Genomic DNA, 20106 nt, shown 5'->3' on the forward strand with positions numbered 1-20106 from the left:
GGAGGATCAAATTTCTAGGTCAGTCTGGACACAAAGTTCATGAGACTCCATCTCGATCGGATAATCTAGATGTAGCGACATGTATACGTCATCTCAGCTAGGGCAGGAAGTGTAAAAAGAAAGATTGTGGTCCATGTCTGCCCTGGCCCAAAAGTGAGAACCCTATCTCAACAATAATCAGAGCAAAAAGATGGATGAGTGGCTCAAGTGATAGTAAGAAAATTCCTAAGTTCAAACCCTGGTAACACCAAAATGAAAAAAAAAATCAAATATTCAGGCATCTAATGTTTATCAGAGGGAAACATACATATAATCTAAAAACATGTTAGGTATTTTATGTTCACATATTACCATTGCCATGTATTCTTAGGTAGAAATAAGTCTGGGGAAATACAGCAGACTTTAACACAATAATTATTACAAAGGACCTTATTCGCCCAGTTCAATGTAAGACTTGCCAAAATTTCAAAATTTATAAGTAAATTCCCTTATTTATTTGCAGGCATATTAGTGGTAATTTTAAATATTAATTTTAAACTAAAATTCTTAAAATTATATCTACATTATACAAACACTTTTTAATAATGGAATTAAACTGGCATTGTATTACATGCAAGTTATTAAAAATAACCTTGTACAATTACTATGTGGTAAAGTCCATGCATAGACTATGAAAATACCATGCAAGTTCTTTAAAATGCTGCGGATGTATTATGCATGTATTTTAATTAGGATAATTTCGCATGCTATCTGCTAAAAATCAAACCATATATTAAGATTTTATCTAATATATCTGTTTTGGAGGGACTAGAACACAAACCTTTCCATATCCTTGGGTGTATTAGATTCACCTCATGGACTCACTAGAAATGAAGTGAATACAGCAAAGAAAAAACTTAAGAAAAAGTTATTCTGCTTGACATATACTAATTGTATAAAGAGGTTTCAGTGTTACATTTCAACACATACATACAATATTTGATCATTTTTACACTCTCTATTGCTTTTTGTTAATGCCAGTCCTAGGGCTTAAACTCGGGGCCCATACACTATCTCTGAGCTGTTTTGCTCCAGGCTAGTGCTCTTTCACTTGAGCCACAGCTCCACTCCTGGCTTTCTTTTATTTATGTAATTTCTTTTTGGTAATTTATTGTAGATAAAAGTCCCACGAACTTTCCTGCCAGGCCTGACTTTGAACTGTAATCTTCAGGTCTCAGCTTCCTGAGTTGCTAGGATTGCAGGCTTGAACCACCAGCACCCAGCTCGGTCTTAAAAAAATGTACAATGGGTTTCATTATAATATTTTCATGTGTGCATATAATGTACCTTGATCATGTGCACTCCCTCCTCACGGCTCCCTACCACCAAATTATTCTCCTTTTAATATTCATGTTCTTTTTGCTAGGTCTGGATTTCTCATATAACAAAAAAAGAGGTATTTAGCTTTCTTAGTCTGGCTTATTTTACTTAACATTATGGTTTTTGCTGCATTCATTCCCCGCCCCCTGCAAATAACATACTTTCATTCTTTTTTTCACTGTTGAATAATACTGAATTAGGTATATGTGCTACATTTTTCTTTATTCATTCATCTGATAATTTCATAACTTGGCTATTGTGAATAGTACATCGCTGTTGTGTGCTGACATACTTCTTTTTTTCTTGAAAGATTTTAAAATATAAATAGTGTCATGCTGTATGCATTATTTCATAACTTGCTGGGAGGGGAAGCATATGTACACTATTTGACAAGTAGCCTTATGAGAGGTTTCCATAGTACCATGCAACCTCCAGGGTCCAACATCTGGCATAGCCTTTAGATCCTATCAGCTTGTCCATAATTAGATAAAGCAAACAGCCCACACGTTTGATTGAGAATCCACGCAGTCAAGGAGACAGGGAGATGGAGGGGAGTCCTCCAGTTTTGTTCTCGATGATCATTTCAGTAACTCCATCATAATGTATATGGTACAGCCTGTTTATTTGGACTTCCCAAATGATTAGAACAAACATAAAAGTCAGAAATAATTTATCTTTGAAATAATGGGAAACTACGGTACCATGCTTGCTTTGAGGTCAACTCTGGTGTGTAGCAGCCTGCAGGCTGTCCTAAAAAAGGGAAAAAGAGCCTCATAGGTTTTAGACACAGGTCTCCCAGTGTGCAAGCATTACCACCATGAAGTAGCATCTCCCTCAAAGAATCTAGACATCTGTGGATTCAGGGGGATGGGTCTCTATTTGTATATAGCTATATCAAAGTGTTCTTCACCAGTGCCTCTTAGGAGCTCCTTGAAGTCAGTGACTACTAACCAGTTCAGAAAGTTTATCGATGTATTAACAATCATATGGACACCTGATGCTTACTCACTGAACTTATCTCTTCAGGAAAACTTATTTCACTTGCTTTGTGTTCCTTTGCTGAGAATATCCTAGACATATTCTAGTTATTACAAATGAGGGAAGCCATACAGCCTAAGTTTCTTTGGGTTTGGCTTGCTTAGCTTAGTGTAATTTTTTCCAAGTCTTTCTATTTCCTTATGAATGGGGCAATGTCCTTCTTTCTGATGGAAGCATAGAATTCCATTGTGTATATATACCACATTTTCTTCTTTGTTTATTTATTTTATTATTTTATTTTATTTTTGCCAGTCCTGGGGCTTGAACTCAGGGCCTGGGTGCTGTCCCTGAGTTCTTTTGCTTATGGCTAGCATTCTACCACGTGAACCACAGCACCACTTCTGGCTTTTTCTGTTTATGTGGTAGTGAGGAATCGAGCCCAAGGCTTCATGAATGTTAGACAAGCATAGAACGTTTGGTTGTATACCTCATTTTCTTGGTCCATTCATCTACAGAGGGGCATCTGGATTGATTCCGTATCTTAGCTATCTACAATGCTGCAATGAACATGGTTGTGCTGGTGGCTCTCGTGTGGCCTGGTTTGTGGTCCATTGGCTAAATGCCCAGGAGAAGCATTACTGGGAGGCACCTCTGTATTGCTTTTGATTATAAACCACACTTTGTCTTTTATCTAGGTGGTTCTCTTTCTAGGATATCTTACTCTAGAGGAAGGAAGCTTCTACTTGTGAGCAGCCATATGAAAGAGCCCAGATGGTTAGAAAGCTACCAAGAATCAAAAGTTTGGTAAAGGATCCTCCTTCCTCCAGTGAGCATTCTAACATCTACAATCCCAGCTAACATGAGAAACTGAGAACTACAAACACCAAGCTAAGCCTTTCCCTGATTCCTGAACCTCAGAATCTGAATGAGATAATAAATGTTTGTTATTTTAAGCTGCTAATTTTTTGGGGTTATTATTAGGGTAGAAAGTGTGGCTCACTGGTAGTGTTTATCTAGTCTGAAGGAGGGCTTGAGTTCTAACCCTAGCTCTGAAAAACTTTCTAAAACTCTTCACCTGTTGCCTTATTTCTGATACTAAGTCAATACTTCCTTCATGATGAATGTTTACTGTTCTTTTGACCTTTGGGTGGATCTGGAAACAACTCTACAGTGGATCCTAATGGCGTAGTTAAATCTTGACTTAATAAGCTTTTTTTTGCTTAATGTGTCTATGCTTTTAACTGTTGTTAAACTGTTTTTAACTGCCTATGCTGTTAACTGTAATGTTTAGTTTAGCTGGTGAGATCATATCTATCACTTATTCTTTTTGTCACCGGGAAGAAGGATCTGTAACTTGCCAAGTAAACTGGAAATGTCCCAATATCAATGTAAAAGATTTCAGCTATGTTGGATTAGGAACAAACTATATTGATAATTTATTTGTTATCAACTGTATTCCATCTGCTTGAGTTTCAAAGAATATTAAATTTTATTGTTCTTTTCTTTTTTATAGTGGGATCTGAAGTGAGAGCCTGGTGTTTGCTTGCTAGGCAGGTGGATAACTACTTGTTCCACTCCTTCAGTCATTTTTTGGCTGGTATATTTGAGATGGAGTCTCACAAACTTTTCCTCCCTGGCTGACCTCAAACCAATGTCTCATCCTCCTACATAGCTAGGATTAAAAGCATGAGCAATTAGTGTCTGGCTTTTATTTTTATTTAAAGGTTATTAAAATTCTAGAAAAGTCTTTTTTTTAAATTGATTTTTATTGTAAATGTGATGTACAGAGGGATTTACAGGTAAGCCAGGCAAGGAGTATATTTCTTTTTGAACAGTGTCACTTCTTTTTTTTCTCCCAGTTTTCCCCTCCTCCCCCTAAGTTACATAGTTCACTCTCAACATAGTGTCTAGTGAGTATCACTGCTATATTTGTTCACCCTTTGTCCCCCCATTTCTATGCTTCCTGTGCCTCCAATCAAATAAACTTACATACAAGACAAAAAGCACAGAAATAAAAAACAGCAACAAAAGGGGGAAAACAAAGTATTTCCATTTCAATAAGCATTACTTTATATAATCATATGCACATAGCTATTGAGCCCTTGTGATCCTAAGAATATCTTCTTTTTGTCTCACTGTGTGAATGTTTATCAAATCCTATCATGTCCATGTCTTGTTTATCATGTCCAAGTGTAATTTTTTTGTCCCTTACCATCCATTGTATTTACTTATAGATTTATAGGCATGTTCTAATTATTACAAATGAAGGAAGCAATGCAACCTGTTTCTTTGGGTCTGGCTTACTTCACTTAATAGTTTATTGCCAAATGCTTATTTCCATTTCCTTCCAAATGGGGCAATATCATGCTTTCTGATTTAAGAGTAGAATTCCATTGTGTATATATAGCACATTTTCTTGATCCATTCATCCACTGAGGTATTTCTGGATTGCATCCCTAACTTGGCTATGGGATACAATGCTTCAATGAACATGGTTGTGCTACTGGCTTTAGCGTGGCCTGGCTTGTGGTCAATTGGATAAATGCTCAGGAGTGGGATTACTGAGTCATAAAGAAGTTGTACGTTTTAGTCTTTTGAGGAACCTCCATACTGCTTTCCAGAGTGGTTGAACTAGTTCACATTCCCACCAACAGTGTAGTAGTGTTTCCTTTTGGCCACATCCCCACCAGCATCTGTTATTATTAGTTTTCTTGATAATGGCCAGTCTGACTGGGGCGAGGTAGAATCTCAATGTTGTTAGGACACAGCTAGCAAGATAAATAGAAAGCCCACAGAATGGGAGATCTTTACTAGCTATACATTCGACTAAGGGCTAAAAAAAATTACTCATTCTTTCCCCTTACCCAAAAAAACAGAAATCCTCAACGAAACAACAACCTAGTTAGTAAATAGGCTGAAGACTTAAAGAGAGACTTCTCAGAAGAAGTAAGACTGGCCAATAGACACATGGAGAATGCTCAACATCTCTGGCCATAAAAGAAATGCCAATCATAACACTGAGAGATTCCACTTCATCCTAGTTAGAATAGAGAAGTCTTTACCTAAATACTCTGGTCCTATTAGCAGCGGGCCAAACCTGAATGACCGATTCGTCTTTACCCAAGACAGCCTCTAGAGGGCAATCTCTTTTTTTTTTGTTTTTTCCTTTTTTTCTTTTCTCCCGGCCTCAGCATCTTCTCTGCTTTGGCTTTCACCCCGCCTCCGATTCTGACCACGCCCCTAAGTCTCAACCCATTTCTTCAAGAGGTTATTTTGCCCCGCCCCCTGGCAGCTCACAACCAAACAAAACAGCTGGCTTCGGGGCCTCTCTAGCGGTTTGGAGGACCTCTCGGTGTCTCACGGAAGTGGGCGGGGCTGACGCCGGGTACGGACTCGCTGCGGCCCTCTCGACGGCTTTAACTCAGACAAATATTGTGGGCATGGGGCAGCAAGACTTGTGGAGGTTGCTGTCGAGGTGAGTGGGCGAAGAAGCCAGCAGAGCGGCGGCGGGGGCCGTTGGCTACTTTCGCCCAGCTGGGAGAAGGGCCGGGGTGTCCGCTCGCCCGCCCGGCCAGTCCCCTGCCTGGGCTGCGAGCACACTCGCAGCGAGCACACTCGCGCGTTGCCGGCTGTGTCTGGGGCTGGTGATGGGACTCGATGGTTGGGTTATGTCGGACGGCTCCAGCTTCACCCCGGCGGCTGCCGTTCGCAGGCCCCTGAACGTGGCTTGGGGTTGGGGGAGTTGTGTGCAGATGTTAGCCCTTTGAAAGTGTTCCTCGCGGAAATCGGGTCATCATCCTTTCAGAAAGTGAGGGTGCATTTGCTTTGGAGCCAGCGCTTGTCCTGATCAAATAAGGACGACTGTCCCGTGTGCAAAGGCTCAACAGTTTGCTTGATGTTTTCCCACGAAGGGACAAAAAGTTTGTGGGGAAGTTAATAGTTACTGTTGCAAAAGAGTCCAACATTGTATCCACTGGCCTGCTTCTCAAACCTTTGTTCGACGTGGATACTTTTTTTTTTTTTTACACTTTTTGCTTTTTTAGTACTTTACAGTTAACCAGCTCTTGGAGAGAGTGCGTACACTCATTGCTGCCTTTTTTTCTTTTGACATGGTTAGTAATACCAAATTATTTGAGAAACAGATTTTTAACAGCCTAATAGAAGAGACGATCATTTCCATGCTTCTCCTCGTTATTCCATCCTAGCTTTCAGGATGCGGATTGACTATGTTAGATCAGGACTAGCTTGGGGGGTTGATTAGAGGTGGTTTTCCTGTGGCAGCCCTGGAATAGGATTTTCCCTAGCAAAACAGAGGTGAGGCCAAGACCGTCCAGTCTACAGTAGTGTAATCCACAAATACGAAAGAGATTCCCATGACAGAGAGGGAAAGGGCCTGCTTTCCATGGCTGGCATTGTTGGGCAATTCTGCTTGAACTCTGGTCTTCTTTGGTTTCTTTAGCACTGTCATATGTTCCTATTATCACTATTACTAATCTGTTCCAGTGCCAGCTTTGCCTTTGAATTTATTTTTTATATTTTGCCCCCAGACCCACTTTCCTGAAGATAATGGACAATTTAGTTGTCTAGCCTTATTTACTGTAAGCTCTGGTGCTGGTGAAAACTATTTGAATGTCTCCATTGAAGAGTAAGTGCACCCAAATGCATCCAAATGTTACTCTTTACGTTCACCAACTTCTGGGTTCCCAATGCTAAGTTCTCTCATACTCCCAAACAAATTTATATGCATTCTCAAATTTATCACTCGTTCATTTTGTGGAAGCTTGACTGACATACTGCCTCCCAATTTAGTAAGTTCTATACAATACTGCTAGATTAATATTAACTAAGTTTTATACTTGCAGGAATACTCTCCTGCTTGTGGAGCTAAATAAAAATTTGAAGGCTTAGAGTTGAAGATTTTTTGGCTTCAGTTTACTTCATGAGTACCACAGTACTTAATTCATTCTAGCTACTGGAAGGCACATTTTAGGCATTTCTGTTATCTGGACTATGTGTTTCTTCTGTTCTTTACATAAGATTTCCAGATGCCCTTGACATCTGAAAGAGAAGATATTAAATAAATGATTAGACAAACATGAATTTGGTTAACAACTCTTGTAAGGGTCTTAATGCAAAAGTATAGATGTGAGAAGGAGGAGGTCAAACTCTTAAAAAGAATTGATCTTTAACTTGTTGATAATACTATTTTCTTCCCCTCATGGCCCATCAGCTTTCTACTCCTTTAACTACTTTGTTTTGGTTCTTGCTCTTTTGGCTGTCTGTTCTCTTCTGTTTCGACTTAGTTGTTTCTTAGTTGATTAGAGGGTCAGTCTTTAATGCTGTTACATTTTTCTGTGCCAGGAGATGTAACCCAAAATTTAGAGGTCAGGAAACATGTAGTGTTGTTAGCTAGATGAATGCTTGTGGCTTTAAAACACTGCACTAATCAAATCCAAGTAACCACAACAAAACCACATTTGCAGACCCAGGCATCAATCTTACCACCATTACATTTCCAAGGGCAGCTTCTTTCTTTTTTGCAGAGAGTGGAGTGGTTCTTCTCCCTCTGTGATTGTCCATGCATGTGACTTCCAGCTTGTCTGTGGTCTTTTACTTTTCTTTCAGGCCCCAGGCTCTTTTCTTTATTTGTTATATAGTGTTTTTACTTATGTATACAAATAGAATCAGGATGAAAATCATTTTTAGTAATACTGTATTAGGATAAGCATATTCAGATTTTTCAAAAAATATATGGAAACTTGATTTTAAAATACTCCTTAATAGATGGGGTGCTAGTGGCTAATGCTTGTAATCTTAGCTAATTAGGAGGCTGAGATCTGAGAATTGAGGATCAAAGCCAGCTGGAGCAGGAAACTCCTTGAGACTTTTATCTCCAATTAACTACAGAAAACCAGAAGTGGTGCTGTGGCTCAAAGTGGTAGAGCACTAGCCTTGAACAGGAAAAGCTCAGGGACAGTGCACAGGCCCGTATTTTAAGCCCCACCCAGGGAGGGAAGAGGGAGGGGAATACTCCCTAGTAAGTTATAATCTGTCACTTTAGTTTACTTTTTATCAAGTATTGCTTTTAATGGCAACATGACTGCCTTTTGTAGTCATTGTGTAGAGCTTAAAACAAAATACTTACGCCTATATCCCACCCTCTGGTCTTTGATTTAATTAGTCTTGGATATGACATGAGCTTTGGAATTTTTTATGAGTCCTTGGGGGGTGATTGTAATAGGAGTTATTAGTTAGGATGAGAGAATATTTTACTTGTGGAGCAAATTTAAAATACTAGGCCAGAGATGAAAAGTGTGACTGATTCAAGTGATTGATTTCCTTCTTTTTTATAGTAGTATTCAATAAGAATATATCAAAGAGGAAAGAAACAAAAATTCCCCAAAGTTCCAGTTTTTAAAGTATAAACTCAAACATCTAATATGTGGTTACAAGTGGTAAACATGGTCTTACTCACTTTTTCTTCTCCTTTGCCTTTGGCTATTGTTCTTTTTATGACCTCAAACTAGCCTTGAAAAAATTAGTTCCATCAGCTAAAATCTGGATCTGCAGATGTGCACAATTCCTGCCATGCTACTGTGGATATTGATCCCTGCTGTGACTTCTTTTCATACATTTTGAACTTCTCAAGTATGCATTCCAGCAGTGAGGGTTCATTTGCATGCATGCATACAATGTTTCTGGCTTATATTTATCCTCCTCTATTACTCTTCCGTATCCTTCCTCCCCCAGCCTTTCCCCTTTTAAGTTTCTTACAAATGTTTTATATAAGTTTCATTGTGACCTTTGCACACATAATATTTCTAATCATGTTCTGCCTTTCTCATGTTTTCTATCCCACCCCATTTTTCACCCCAAAGAAGTCTTCCACCTAAGTTAACTAAATTTTTTTTTTGTTTAAGATTTAGATTCTTGAAAAAACTGTAAGTCTAGCTTGTTTCACTAGACGTTTTGTATTCCTAGCCTAAGCATTTTTAAATAACAAAATTAGAAACTGTTGCTTTGTAACTTGTGGTTTTGGTATTGTTGTAAGTTGTGTCATAACTATTTTTACATGATGTAAGTATTTAAATAAGCATTTTAGTAGCTGTTTTATGGGTGTGCCTTTAAAAACATTGCTGTATTAGACTTTTATTTTTGGTCAGTCATGGGGCTTGAACTAAAGGTACTGTTCCCCAGCTCTTCAGCTCAAGGCTAGGGCTCTATCACTTGAGCCACAACACCACTTCCATTTATCTGGTAGTTTATTGGGCTGGCTTCAAACCATGATCCTTAGATCTCAGCCTCCTAAGTAGCTAAGGATTGCAGGAGTGATCAGCTTGTATTAGATATTTTGTTTCGAATTTTTTCTTTCACATAAATAATTGCTGTGAACATCTGTATAAATCAACTGCAAATGCTTGTGAAATTACTAGATGGAAGTGGAAGATTTTTTTAAATTAATAAAATATATTTCTTTGGGTCTAGCTTATTTCACTTAATAAAATTTTTTTCCAAGTCTTTTCATTTCCTAACAAATGGGGCAATGTCATTCTTTCTGATGGAGGCATAGAATTCCATTGTGTATATATACCCTTTTCTTATTCCATTCATCTATTGAGGAGCATCTGGGTTGGTTCTATATCTTAGCTATGGTGAATAATGCTGTGATAAACATAGTTGTACTGGTAGCTTTAGTATGGCCTTGTTTGTGATCGTTTGAGTAAATGCTCAATCAAAAGTGTGATTGCTGGATCATAGTGGAGCTTTCTGAGTAGTCTTTTGAGGAGCCTCTATACTGCTTTCCAAAGTTGTTGAACAAGTTTCCACTTCCACCACCAGTGGGGTTTTCTTTTGGCCACATCCCCTCCGGCATCTGTTGTTACTAGATTTCTTGATTATAGTCATTCTAACTGGGGTGAGGTGGAATCTCAATGTTGTTTTGATTTGCATTTCTTCCATGGTTTCCCTTATTTGCAAAAACTAGTATACATCTATGATAATCTTACCAGACAAGCAGAAAAGGTCAAAAGCTATATACATATGATCATCTAACATGATGCTAAGCGAAATAAACCTGAGGATTGGGACACAAGAGTTTTTTTCTTTGTTGCTGTTGTTTTTAATGTACTATGTAATATTTTGTTTCTTTTGTGTGGAATAACCCCTGTTGTTACTGTATTTGATTCTGGTGCCTTGCATCTTTTAAAAATATATATATATATGTTATTGTAAAGATACTGTGCAGAAGGGTTACAGTTACATGAGTAAGGTAATCAGTACATTTCCTATGGAGTATTGTTACCTCCTCCTTTGTTTTACCTCTACCATCCTTTCCCTCCCGACCTCCCCACCTTCCCAACTCTTCCCCCCCCACCCCAAGTTGTAAAGTTGGTTTTCAACATAGTGTCTTGTACATCTCATAGGTACAACAGGTCAACATGTATCCTTATTTCAGCATTTTGTTATTTTCCTTCCCCTCCCCAAATTAGAAAAATGTCTATACAAGATGCAGGGCACTGGAATCAAATACCCTGAAAACAGGTTATACCATGGGGGAAGGACATACAAAAGAAACAAACAAAAAAAAATCACATAGTACATTGTAAGTACATTAAAAACAACAACAAAGACAAAACCTCTGTGTCTCTATCTTGGGGTACATCTCGCTTAGCATCATCTTATATGGTCATATATACATAGCTTTTGACCTTTTCTACTTGTCCTAGACATATACTAGTTTATTGCAAATAAGGAAAACCAAGGGACCTATGTTTCTTTGGGCCTGGCTTACTTCACTTAATATAACTGTGTTCTGCATCTTGTATATACATTTTTATAACTTGGGGAGGAGAAGGAAATAACAAAATGCTGAAATAAGGATACAGGTTGACCCATTGTATCATATGAGAGGTACGAGATGCTATGTTGAGAATGAACTTTACAACTTGGGGGAGCAAGGGAGGGAGGAGTTGGGGAGGTGGGGAAGGAAGGGATGGTAGGGGAAAAACAAAGGAGAGGGTAACAATACTCCATAGGAAATGTATTCATTACCTTATTCGTGTGACTGTAACTCCTCTGTACAATATCTTTACAATAAAAAATTAAAATTAAAATAAAAAACAGTATCCAGATAGAGTCTCTTGCTATGTTGTTCAAGCTAGACTTGAATTCCTGGGCTTAAGTGAGCCTCTTGCTTCAGCTCCTGTTTATCTGGGACTGCAGATGTATACCATCACACACAGTTAATCTTTTAAAGGTTGTGAATCTGTTTTTCATTCTGCTTACTAGAAAGTTAGTACTGATCTCTTAGCAGTGTCTGAAAATGCCCATGTTATTGCATCCTTACCAAACACTTCAAATGAATAGTTATTAGAGCATTTTTAAGGTTTACAGAAAAGTTGAGCAATGTGTCATGCTCAATTTCATTTGTTCAATGTCACGCAAATGTGTCCCACTGTCCTAAACATGTTCTGTCTCCACCTGCCCATGCTTCCTCCCCAAACCTCTGCCAACTAGTGACTCTTTTCTTGACTTTATAATTTTGCCTTCTTCAGTATATTGACATTGTAATTCATGTATTTGGTAGTCTTTTCAGATTAACTTCTGCTTTGCACACATTTCCTCATGTTTGTACATGTATACAGGTGTTTTGTGTATGTGTGTGTCTGTGTGTGTGTGAGTGAAGATAGCTCATTTCTGTTTTGACATCTTAGTTACTGATACCTTTTGGCAATTGTGGATGGAGTTAGCAAAAAATTCATATGCAGGTGTGTGTGTGTGTGTGCACATGTGTGGTTCTGGGGCTTAAACTCAGGGTGTGGGTGCTATCTCTGAGCTTCTTTGCTTTTTTACTCTACCACTTGAGCCACAGCTCCATTTCTAGCTTTTGGTGGTTAATTGGAGATGAGTCTCACAGAATTTCATGCCTGGGCATGAAATTTGAACCATAAGCCTCAGATCTCAGCCTCCTGAGTATCTAAGATTACAAGTTTGTGCCACTGGTTCCTGGCTCACAGGTTTTCTCTTGTGGATGTAGGTCTTCAACTCATTTGGCAAAACTCAAGAAGTAGGTTTCTGTATTATATGACAAGAATATATTAATATATTTAATTTTGTAAGAAACTGACAAACTCTTCCAAAATGGCTCTCATTTCATTGCTGAGTCTTTCAGCAATGAATGAGAGTTAAGTCCTTTAAAGATATTTTGTTCTAATGCCTTATTGTTTTGGTGGCACTGGATTTGAACTCAGGGCTTAGTGTTGACTATGTACACAGTTGTGCTCTCTCTCACTTAAGCCATGCCCTCCCCAGTGCTGTAATAACTTTTGGAAGGGGCTTAAGTAAAAAAAGAATTATAGAGTTTGAAAATGGAGACATGATTGCCCCTGGGACCATGCTCATTGTATTTTACATGTGTTTCAGGTTTGGTTCATTTAAAAGAACCAGTATCATTCTACAACATTTGGTAAGTTTGGACTTCACTTTGCTGGCCTTATTACTTACAATGTTTAACTTAACATGTTGTTATTATAGGGAAGTCAGGTAAAACAGGACTAACAGGTTTTTCTTACTCTTAGAGCATTATTATTCTTGGTTTTGTAATGTTATACTTGCTATCTCCTATGAAGTTTATGTATCAATATTATATAGCTAAAATATAGTTTTAGTTATACCACTGAACATGGGTAAGTTGAGTTGCTTGGACTTACATAATGAGTCTACAATGTAGACATTTAGTCTCTTTCAGCCTCCCTATTGAGTAGTTAGGCTCATGAACCATAGTGCCTGCTAGCCTTTTTTTTAAATATCCTTCCCCGAAACTCTTCTAGGTAAATACAAACATTTTTGCCTGAGAATGAATTTTAATAAAAATTAATTTCAGCATTAAAAGTGCAACATGATTTTATAAAAGGTGGATTGTTGCATTTTATTAGATTTTTGCTACATGTATGTTGTCTAGTTTGAACTGGCATATTCCAGTTGTGATTTTTCAGTTCTTTTTTTTCAGTATGGAGGATTGAGCCAGCCAGGTCCATGCTAGGCAAGCACTCTCCCAGTAGGCACCTCCAGCTATAATTCTCCAGTGTACCTAACTTCCTGTTTTACTTTCCACACTGTTCCTATGTGAGGTTTATAGGATTGTGTTTGTATAAAGAAAGGTGTTAAGACGAACTAATACAACAATGATACTTGCTCTAGACACTGTTGGAAATGGACTTTATAACTTGGGGAGGGGTAAGTAGGAGAAAATGAGGGAGGGGATAACAAAATTCAAAAAGAAATGCACTCATTACCTCCCTTATATAACTGTAACCCCCTGTTCATCACCTTTACAATAAATATATAAAAATAAGTAAAAGGTGTTACGGTTGGTGGCACCATGAACTTTAGTGATTGTATGTAATGGAATCTTAGAAAATTAGTTAATTCCTGTTCCTATAGGTGTTATATTAGTACTGTATGTTACATTAAGTATATAGTGTAAGCCCCTAAGTTAGTGTTCAGGAATCTATCTCTTCCCAACTCTGTAACATGTAAATCTGAAGTTTTACCACCTGGCCTCAAACTGCTTTTCCTGCTTATCCCACCATTATTCCTTTCCTCCACTAGCCATATTTCATTCATATTTAACACACTAACATTATCAAATATCAATTGTTTTTTTGCCTAGCATGTACTGTTTCTTCTACCTAGTAGTTGTTGTCTTTCTTTTTCTTTACATACATCAAAGCCCAGCCCAGACATCACTTTTTAAGACTTGTTAACTTTTCTTTGACTTTGTATTCTAAACACATAACAGAACTCAAATAATAATAATAATAAAGTAAAAATTTTAGGAGTATGTTATAGTCCAGGGAATTCCACGCTAGGGGATGAGGGGATTCACTCAGAAATAAAAATAAATAATTCAAAAGGCATGCGTAATTTACTTTAGAATTTGTTCACTTACAGTCTTCAAAACTTTTGAGATATGTCTAGCTATCCATTCCTTTAGTTATTAATATGAAAGATTTGCTATGAGCTTGTGATGAAATATTTTCACTGTTTTTGTTTCTTGGGTTATTTTTAATCTGCACAGAGAATGTCTACACACTCGGCAGGCTTGGGAGAAGTGTTGTTGGAAAGGAAAGGTTGTGCAGGAGTGATAACACTAAACAGACCAAAGTTCCTCAATGCGCTGTCCCTGAATATGGTTCGGCAGATTTACTCCCAGCTGAAGGTTTGTCATTTTCGGAGAGCATTTATTTAGATTCTTTGTAATGTTTCTGGAATTTTATCAGAAGGGATTTCAGAACTCTCTTGCGTATGCACCCTGACCCCATTGATTCTTGAGTCCTCCGTTCCTTCCGGTGTAATAACATTGAATGCCCTTGGTGATAGGAAGCCCTTTCTTCATGAGACAGCCCTTTCCAGAAGCTTTTAGGTAGCTGTCTGCCACTCTTTGTTCCTCTGACCTTTCAAACAGTGAACCTGGCTCTACTTTTGAGTGTAAGTTAGCAGGTTTTAATCTCTTGCACATGACAGTCACCTTTTGGTTTCAAGACAGTTCTTTTCAAAATGCTTGCCTCATGATTCTTTCATTCTATTTTTATTTTTCATTTATTTTTTGGTGGTGCTGGAGATTAAACCCAGGGACTCACAAATGCTAAACAATTGCTCTACTACTCAGCTCTACCTAGTGCCCCATCCTGCTTGTCTATTAGTCATCCTTACCAAGTTCAAGTCAATTCCATATTTCATCAACATCATAAGTTGTTTATTCTGTTGTGTGCATATTTTTCTTAGAACAGAGCTCTATGACAATTGCTCTATCAGCAATCTTTGTGCTATTCACCAGACTTACAAATTTATGTAATCTATCATTAAGCCCTTATTTATTCATCTTGGGCTCAATTGGAACCATATACTGTAATTGGATATTATTAATATTGAATCAATAATATTAATTGGCTTACTAATTTTGTGATGCCATGAAGAAATCTGATCACAAAGTACTCAAGCAGGAGCCTTTTATGGAATACACCTTAATTTATCTCAGAAGAGAAAATGGAGTTCATTCCATGTTTAAGGAAATGAATGAGATCCACTCCTCTAGATATGTTTTATAAAACCATCAATGTATCTATACACATGTATGTATATGTATACATATGGATGTATCTTTAATGAGTTTATGTTTACAGTTTGCTCATACCATCTTCTTCTGTTTGAATAGAAATGGGAACAAGATCCTGAAACATTTCTGATTATTATAAAGGGGACTGGAGAAAAGGCTTTCTGTGCTGGTGGTGATGTAAGAGGTGAATTCTCTTCTCCTATATTAGTGATTTTTTTTTTTCTGATAAGAACTGACAAAGGGGCAGGGCACCCGTGGCTCCCGCCTATAATCCTAGCTACTCAGGAGGCTGAGATCTGAGGATCACAATTCAAAGCCAGCCCGAGCAGGAAAGTCCATGAGACCCTTATCTCCAATAAAGCACTAGAAAACCAGAAGTGTCGCTGTGCCTCAAGTGGTAGAGCACTCACCTTGAGCTGAAGAGCTCAAGGACACAGTTCAAGCCCCCTGACCAAAAAAAAAAAAAAAGAACTGACAAAGGTAAATATTTGAGGATGTTTATAATTCATCTTATTTTCTAGAACCATTAAAGATAATAATTATTAAGAAATTAGAAAAATAGAGACCTAACCTTTTGTTGTTAGTGTTAGAAAATGAGGGGAACTGAGATTTTTTTTTTTTATTGCGAAAGTGTACGAGGGGTTACAGTTTAGAGATTTGTTTTTGACTTCACTGTACATGTAGTAAAGTTTAGATCTGAATCTCACATAATTTTGTCAAAGTAATATAATCTGAACATAGTAAGTCTGAGAATGTAGAAGGAAAAATGGACCCAAATTTTGTTTCTTCTACTACTTATTACACAGATCACTTTTATGTGTGGGATTTATTCCTCACATACTAAGCAGGCAATTTTGTTGAGGATGACAGTTGATTGTCTTATAATTCCATTCAGTTCTGACACTATCTAGGTGGGGGTAGTGTCCAGATCCCAAGATCAAGGGCTCAATTCTCAACATGGCTCCCTTCCCCTACACTTTAGATGCCAATAGTTAAGACCCAAGTTTGTTTTGCCTATGCTCCTGACTCACTGGGTATAAACCCAACTTCCCATAAGCCACTTGTTGAATTTGGTTAGTATGCTTGCATGGTTGTAGAAATCAAGAGAATGTACTGGTTTATTATAAGGGTATTTATTATAAAGGATATAGGACATTAACGCATAGAGCACAGGGCAAGACATGGGAAAAGGAGTGAGGAGCATCCATTAGCTGAACTACCCTTTAGGCATCTCCTGTGGAAGTCTCCAGACTCTATCCTTTTGGATTTTTATGGAGCCTTCATTGCATGAGCAGTGGAGCATGGATAGCTACATGGAAATGTGACTGGATGAAAAGGGTATGATGAATGCTAATAGACAGAGGAAGGAAGCCCACTGCCTGCACGTTCACATTCCTTTTGGCCTCTGTTCAACATTCCTTCTCCCAGGTCTGGTACAGGACTCCTCAAATGAGGGCATCTGCTCTGGACAAGTGAGGCCGAGAATGTCTTCATGACCAGCTCCAAGAGACAGCAGGAAAAATTCGAACATATGACCAGCTTTGGGGAAACCTATGGCCTACCTTATAGCCTACCTTGGGAATTATGAAATATATACCATAATACACCAGTATATCGAACAAAAATTTTTGCCTTAAAATGTTAACAATTGGTCTGTGTCTAAGTGTAATATGTCTGTAACATGGGCAGTTTAAGTGTGTTAAGCCCTTTTAGAACCTTCACTCCAGTACTTATCACGGTATTTTTAATCTATTTGACTATATTGATTAGAAAACACTTTTTTGATTTGCAATGTGTTTCCTTCTTTCCTTCCATAGCAGTCTCAGAAGCTGCAAAGACAAAGCAGAATCTGGCTCAGGATTTCTTCAGAGAAGAATATTTACTGAACAATACTATTGGTAGGTGTACTCTGTTGAGAGCATTAAAAATACAGTGGAGAAATGGGGAGGATGGTATGATTGGTTAAAATAGGCACTCTTATTGAAACTTTTATGTACCATGTATTGGGCATAAATAAAATTGGTTGAACTTTCTGACTGCTTATTCCAGAAGAATTACACTTTAATTTTGGTAGACTCTACTTTTATTTGTTATAAAGTTAATATTAAAATAGGGATTCAACTGTGGATAGGGATGGGAGCGAAAAGCTGGGAGAAAGTGAGAGAATGGGTAACATTGTCCAAAAAGAAATGTACTCATTACCTGACTTAAGTAACTTGTAACATCTCTGTACATCACCTTATAATAACAATAAAAATTAAAGTTAAATAAATTAAAAAATAGGGATTTCTGATCATATATCTAGCTTTGTGGGAAACAAAATCTTGGGGCTCAGCTTTCTATGTAAAATGAATCATTTCTTAATTCTTAAGGAACTCCACAATGAAAAAATTTTTATGGTCAAAGTTGTAGGTTTCAATGGAAGCAAAGTTTTGAAGGTTTCATATCTCCTTGTAGCAAGTTAAGGGTATTTTTACTTTGTTCCCTATTTGTTAAGAGTGCTTTGTTTTGTCTGGTTGTTTATCAAGTGATGGAACATCTACTTTCTTGGATTTTTTTCTCTCCTGGGCAGAAGGCTTGTGTTCTTGAGTTCTAGAATCAACCAGTGAAGTTCTTCTAGTTTTCATTGCAAGTGGAAGAGCTCCTAACTGAAATTTTATTCATTTAGCTGATTGGTTAGCTCATAATCTTTAACTATTGTTTCCACTCAACTATTGGCTTCAAGTTTCTTTTGTGCTCCTGACACCTGGGGACTTTCCTTCATTGATGTGCAATTGGATATAAAATTAGAAATTGCTTTTTCTGTAATTTTTATGAGTTACGAGTAGGACTGGGGTACAGGGAAAGTTTCCCACTCAAGCTCAGTGAGCCAAACTGAATGGACATCTGTCTGTTCTTTACATCCAAAACTGTGCCAATCTTTATTAATTAATAAGCAAAATGTTGGACTGAAAGTGTTGGCTCCAGTGGGAGGGAGGGGGAAGAAGAAGAAAAGAAAACCAATTGTGTACATTAACATTGGTGCCTTATTAAGGCAGAATTTACTTCCCAATAGCTAAAACAAACATTCTTTTATTTCCGATTGAAAGTTGAGTTGTTAAATGATAACAAATAATCTGTATTGTGCTTAGATTAACATCTAAAATTACATATTTATTTATGAATTTTAATATGTTTTATAAAAGTTTCCTTGGTAAAATAGATCTATATAATGTGTTTTTTAAACAAAAAGGTAACGATTTTAAATATTACAACTAACATTATAGCTCTATTTCTTTTAGGCTCTTGTCAGAAACCATATGTTGCACTTATTGATGGGATCACAATGGGAGGTGTAAGTAGATGCTACTCTTTTCTTTGATGTGAGTTATGCTCAAAACAAGCTAAAATTATTAAACAGAAGTGAAGAATATAATACACTATAAGCCATTGCAACAATTATTTTGGATTGTAATCCAATTACAGTATATAATTTTTTAATTTTTTAAGTTAGGTAGCTTGCCAGAGTGTTTGTACTTTTTCTTTACCTATAGGACCTTTTCTTGTTTTGGAAATCAAACTCATGGCCTTGCGTATTCTAAGAATCAATACACTACCACTAGTCTATATTCTCAGCTGTTTTTGTTCTTGTTTTTCTTTTTCTAAATTTTAGGTGGTATTAGGGTTTGAACTCAGGACCTATACTTGCTAGGCAGACACTCAACAGTTGAGCCATACCTCCTAATCCTCTTTTGCGTTTTTTTTTCCCCTCCAAATGAGATCTCAAGTTATTTTTCTGGAGTGGGCCTTGGACCATGATCCTTCTACCTACAGCTCCTGAATAGCTTGGGTTACAGGTGTATACCACCACACCTGGCTTATTTATTGAGATGTATGTCAGAGTAACTTTTTGTCTGACTGGCCTTGAACCACAATACTTCTCATGTCCATCTCCTGAGTTGCTGGGTCCACAGGCATGTTAAGTTTTTCTAGGCTTTTAATGGTTGGCTAATCATAGCTAGTACATAAAACTTTACCAGAAATGCTTAAAGATTTTGGGACAGGAATTTACTGTGTAGCCCAGGTTGGTCTGAACTTATTATGAAGCTAGACTGGCCTTGTACTCATGATCCTGCTCGAGCCTTTTGGTTTCTGAGATCATACAGGCATATATCACCACGCCTTGGTTAGTGCTTTTAATTTATATGAAATTCTTTAAAATGGTATTTCTGCCCATTGACAAATCATTTTTTTTTATTGTGAAAATACTGTTTAGAGGGGTTACAATTACATGGGCAAGATAATGAGTACATTTCTTATCAAGCATTGTTGCCTCCTCCTTTGTTTCCCCTTCCCATCCCTTCCCATTCCCCCCCCTCCCCAATATGGTCCCACCCCCCCTCCCCCGCCAAAGTTGTAAAGTTGTTTTTTTAATAACAACTTGTACATCTCATTGTTGCAATGGGTCCACCTATATCCCTATTTAAATAATTTGTTTTTTCCCTTCCTCTCTCCAAATTATACCAACATCAAATATAGCGAAAACAGGGGTTATACCGTTGGGGAGGGACATACAAAGCAACATAGAAACATCTTATAAATATGTTAGAAACAATCACATAAAAGAAAAAAAACATTTAAATACTTGTCTTAGGGTTCATTTCACCTAACAT

General features: G+C 37.5%; 1 protein-coding gene across 1 annotated transcript in view; it reads left to right on the forward strand.

The window, feature by feature from the left end:
* Positions 1–5705: 5705 nt before the first annotated feature.
* The window catches only part of Hibch (3-hydroxyisobutyryl-CoA hydrolase), a 46072-nt gene continuing 31671 nt past the window's right edge, over positions 5706–20106 (forward strand). Inside the window, exons 1-6 of the mRNA XM_042688314.1 lie at positions 5706–5812; positions 12760–12802; positions 14417–14557; positions 15554–15638; positions 17272–17352; positions 18736–18788. Of these exons, the coding sequence (XP_042544248.1) occupies positions 5778–5812; positions 12760–12802; positions 14417–14557; positions 15554–15638; positions 17272–17352; positions 18736–18788 (438 nt within the window). The 5' untranslated portion in view covers positions 5706–5777. The remainder of the gene's footprint in view (positions 5813–12759; positions 12803–14416; positions 14558–15553; positions 15639–17271; positions 17353–18735; positions 18789–20106) is intronic.

Source organism: Dipodomys spectabilis, unplaced genomic scaffold, assembly GCF_019054845.1.
Source record: "Dipodomys spectabilis isolate Male_0828 unplaced genomic scaffold, ASM1905484v1 ptg000115l, whole genome shotgun sequence".
NCBI lineage: Eukaryota > Metazoa > Chordata > Mammalia > Rodentia > Heteromyidae > Dipodomys > Dipodomys spectabilis.